Source organism: Coenobita brevimanus, chromosome 48 (genome assembly GCF_032717465.1).
Source record: "Coenobita brevimanus isolate Jiangsu-jjx chromosome 48, ASM3271746v2, whole genome shotgun sequence".
NCBI classification, from domain to species: Eukaryota; Metazoa; Arthropoda; class Malacostraca; order Decapoda; family Coenobitidae; genus Coenobita; species Coenobita brevimanus.
The window spans coordinates 5,496,804-5,500,927 of NC_137001.1; the positions used below are offsets into that span (position 1 = coordinate 5,496,804).

Consider the following 4,124-nt stretch of genomic DNA (forward strand, 5'->3'; position numbering starts at 1 on the left):
AAAATAAAGCTTGAGGAGGCAAAAGTACCATAAAAATTGTGTTCCATTAGACCTGCCCCAGTAAAGTGAAAACAAAGATTACTCTCACTACAAGGTGGAGCACTTGCCATGTGCTTAGACATAATTATCTCATAATAAAATGTCATACAAAAAGGTAAGCTGCTAACCACAGACCAACAATACATACATGTACAATATTTTTGTGTACAGATGTTGTGCAGGATATAGTGTACCTTGCTGCCCAGTTTACTGTGTACTAAATGAATGCGCTGTACTCCTGTACAACTATCACGGTGAACAGCCCTCTCCTAATACAGTGCACTCTCAATATAATCAACTAATTTGTACCAGACCCTTGACATTACAGCCAAACACCATGCTGTTCAATAATTTCCCAGGCGTTGTGGCTTTTACTGAACAAAGACTGTTAAATATACAGCACTGTTTGGCCGTAACTCATACACAATAACATACAGGTAGGTCTAAATGGTTATTTTCTTAATAAATGCTCTATTTACTTACTGATGTTTTTATTCTTACCTTTCTGGGAGTAACTGCACTGCAATGAAAGACTGCAAATAGACCTCAGATAAATCTACGTACATTTGTCATTCAGTATTTACATGGAAAGTGTTGGTAAAGAAAACTGACACTGTACATTACCTGTTACATTAAATACTACGTATCAGAGAATAGCAAAACAAACAGTACAGAACAGCTGCATGTACATTAAACATAAACTGCATTCCACCACTGGCACAGTCATTGAAAACCACTACAAATCTGCACTATACTGTAAATTCCCCATACACTACTGTACATTTGTTGTTCGGTATTTACAGGGAAAGTGTGGGTAAACTCACTGTATATCAGCTGTTACATTACAGTAAATATTGTACTGTATTACCTAACAGAGTATAGCAATGCAAACAGTACAGAACAGCTACATGTATATTAAACATGTGTTTAATGCACACACAGTGTGTGTGTGTGTGTGTGGGGGGGGGGGGACACAATGCTGGTAGGTGTTTCCTGCACATCCATTCTATTACTGTACCAAAAAAAGTTCTTTAAAAGAACGTTCGGCCAACTCAAAGTGGTCGTTAAAACTGAAATTCATTGAAAGAGGGTTCAGTATATTAAGGGTTTACTGTATCTAGAGTCTGATATTATTTTATCACTCATGGTTAATGGTGTCTTGGCTCAGTAGATCGTATGACATGCTGCATGAGGGGTGGCCTGCCACAAGTACCAATAGTAGCTAAAGGCGGTCTACAGACCAATGCACTCGTTTTTTTTTTTTTTTCTACAATCCACTTATAAAAATTTTCCATTACAGACGAGCAGTTAGCTGTAATTTATAAGAGTCACGTGCGCTCTCAGCTTGAATGTTACTCACCCTTGTGGAATGGATGTGGAGAGGTTGCATTAAAACAATTACACAAAATTCAGAACAAGGCTGTTAGAATGATTAACAACCCTGCCATTACAAATAAACTACCTCCCCTACAAGTACGAAGGAATGTTGCCTCCCTTGCATTATTTTACAAAGATTTTTATGGCAAATGCTCAGACGAAGTTGCATCCATGTTGCCATCTCTCCATGCCTTCCCTCGTGCTACTCGGGCATCTGGTAGCGCTCATGACTGGAATGTCATTCAGTCATATTGCAGAACTTCTGCCTATCAGAATTGTTTCATTCCCCGAACTGTATCTCTTTGGAACTCACTTTCCCGGAGATGTTTCCCTCCAAACTTAAACCTACAGCTGTTCAAGTCTGACTGTTACAGATATTTTATGAACAGAGGACACCAGTAAGCTGGTGTATGGATTATTTTTTTTTTCAATCATTTGTTTTTCCTTCCTCTGTCATTATTTAAAAAAAAAAAAAAAAAATCCAGCCTAAGAGGTCTTCTCCCTCACTTGTTAAAGAATGGCACCTTGCCTGGTTAAAACCTAATTTCTTCAACAAGTTTTGCCACATTTATCATAACTATATAATTGTTCTTACACTAGAATGAACTGTCAGGTGCCAAGTGAATAAGAATTTTTTCTAAACAGTTTTCCAGTCATCACATTTCAAATTCTTTCACTCCTGAACTGACACTGGAGAGATCATAATAATACTGTTCACCCTATTCATCACACTTGAATTTCTTCACTCCTTAATAAATTAAACAGTGTCAGATGACATCAACTGAGTCAACTGTTTACCACATTAAGCACACTAGAAACCCTTCCCTTTACAATGATTTAATAGGTGTTTGGTGAGATTGTTTTTCAGACCAAACTGTTTACCACACTCACCACACTTGAAATTCTTCACTCCTGAATGAACTAATAAGTGTTTGCTAAGATTGCTTTTCAGACCAAACTGTTTACCACACTCACCACACTTGAAATTCTTCACTCCTGAATGAATTAATAGGTGTTTGGTGAGATCACCCTTCTGTGCAAATCGTTTACCACATTCATCACACTTGAAATTCTTCACTCCTGAATGAACTAATAAGTGTTTGGTGAGATCACTCTTCTGTGCAAATCGTCTACCACATTCATCACACTTGAAATTCTTCACTCCTGAATGAATTAATAGGTGTTTGGTGAGATCACTCTTCTGTGCAAATCGTCTACCACATTCATCACACTTGAAATTCTTCACTCCTGAATGAATTAATAGGTGTTGAGTGAGAACACCCTTCCTTGCAAATCGTTTACCACATTCATCACACTTGAAATTCTTCACTCCTGAATGAATTAATAGGTGTTTGGTGAGAACACCCTTCTGTGTAAATAGTTTACCACATTCATCACACTTGAAATTCTTCACTCCTGAATGAATTAATAGGTGTTTGGTGAGATCACTCTTCTGTGCAAATCGTTTACCACATTCATCACACTTGAAATTCTTCACTCCTGAATGAATTAATAGATGTTTGGTGAGAGAACTCTTATCTGTAAATTGTTTACCACATTCATCACACTTGAAATTCTTCATTCCTGAATGAATTAATAGGTGTTTGGTGCGATTACTCTTATCTGTAAATTGTTTACCACATTCATCACACTTGAAATTCTTCACTCTTGAATGAACAACTGCATGCTGGATAAGACTGTTCTTAAAAGCAAATGCTTTACCACTCTCTAAACATCTAAACTGCTTAACTTCAGCTGAGGACACTGTATCCAGGACAGTCTCATTGTCACTGAGGAACATTTTGTCACCCACCTCACATTCTAACTGTACATCTGGTTCTTCCTTTACCACCTCCAATATTTTGTCACCCACCTCACATTCTAACTGTACATCTGGTTCTTCCTTTACCACCTCCATTATTTTGTCACCCACCTCACATTCTAACTGTACATCTGGTTCTTCCTTTACCACCTCCATTATTTTGTCACCCACCTCACATTCTAACTGTACATCTGGTTCTTCCTTTACCACCTCCAGTATTTTGTCACCCACCTCACACTCTGACTGTACATCTGATTCTTCCTTTACCACCTCCATTATATCATTCCTTCCACCTCTCTCAACTTCCACTATACTTCAGATACTCTACCTTGGTGTTAATCTTACTGTCTACCACCAACAGGATGACTTACCTTCACTGTGCCAATGCTCAGTCATCAGCTGCTTCCATTACAATGAACAATAACTGTCAAAAATTCATCACTATTACTGGATAATAATTGTAATTACATAAAATGGATAAAATTTCAACAAAGACTATTCTTCCTTCAACCCTTTGGCTGCAACCCATCATTACACAGCCTAAATTCTTAAAAAATGAATGTGCTAATTATAACTTTGTTGTTACTTTTCCAACAGGAAATGACCATGAAGTTTCCATTTTTTGTGTGTGATAATGGTCAAAAATGCATCTTTCTCTACGAGAAAATTGTGATCCTCTGAGAAAAAAAAAAATGCAATAATAATTTTTGCTATTGTGTAATTTTCCAATAATGACGAGATTTATGTCAAGCAAGGTTTTTCACTTGTATATCCACACTACAAACATGTACACTGTTCTTTGGCACATAAGAGAGATCAAAATTTACCGTTCATGTACAAGAAAATTGTAATGTTCTCAGAACAAAATGCGAAAATAGTTTTTGGT

The 4,124-nt window shown here is 37.1% G+C and overlaps 1 protein-coding gene across 1 annotated transcript; it reads right to left on the reverse strand.

Annotated features, from left to right (window-relative positions):
• Positions 1–2,227: 2,227 nt before the first annotated feature.
• On the reverse strand, positions 2,228–3,217 carry LOC145399273 (uncharacterized). Its single transcript, XM_080271951.1, has one exon. The coding sequence runs from the start codon at positions 3,215–3,217 to the stop codon at positions 2,228–2,230; it is 990 nt and encodes a 329-aa protein (XP_080128077.1).
• Between the last annotated feature and the right edge of the window lie 907 nt (positions 3,218–4,124).

Excerpts from the sequence above, each read along its gene's own strand:
- LOC145399273 (XM_080271951.1), bottom strand. The coding sequence starts at position 3,217 with ATGTTCCTCAGTGACAATGAGACTGTCCTGGATACAGTGTCCTCAGCT.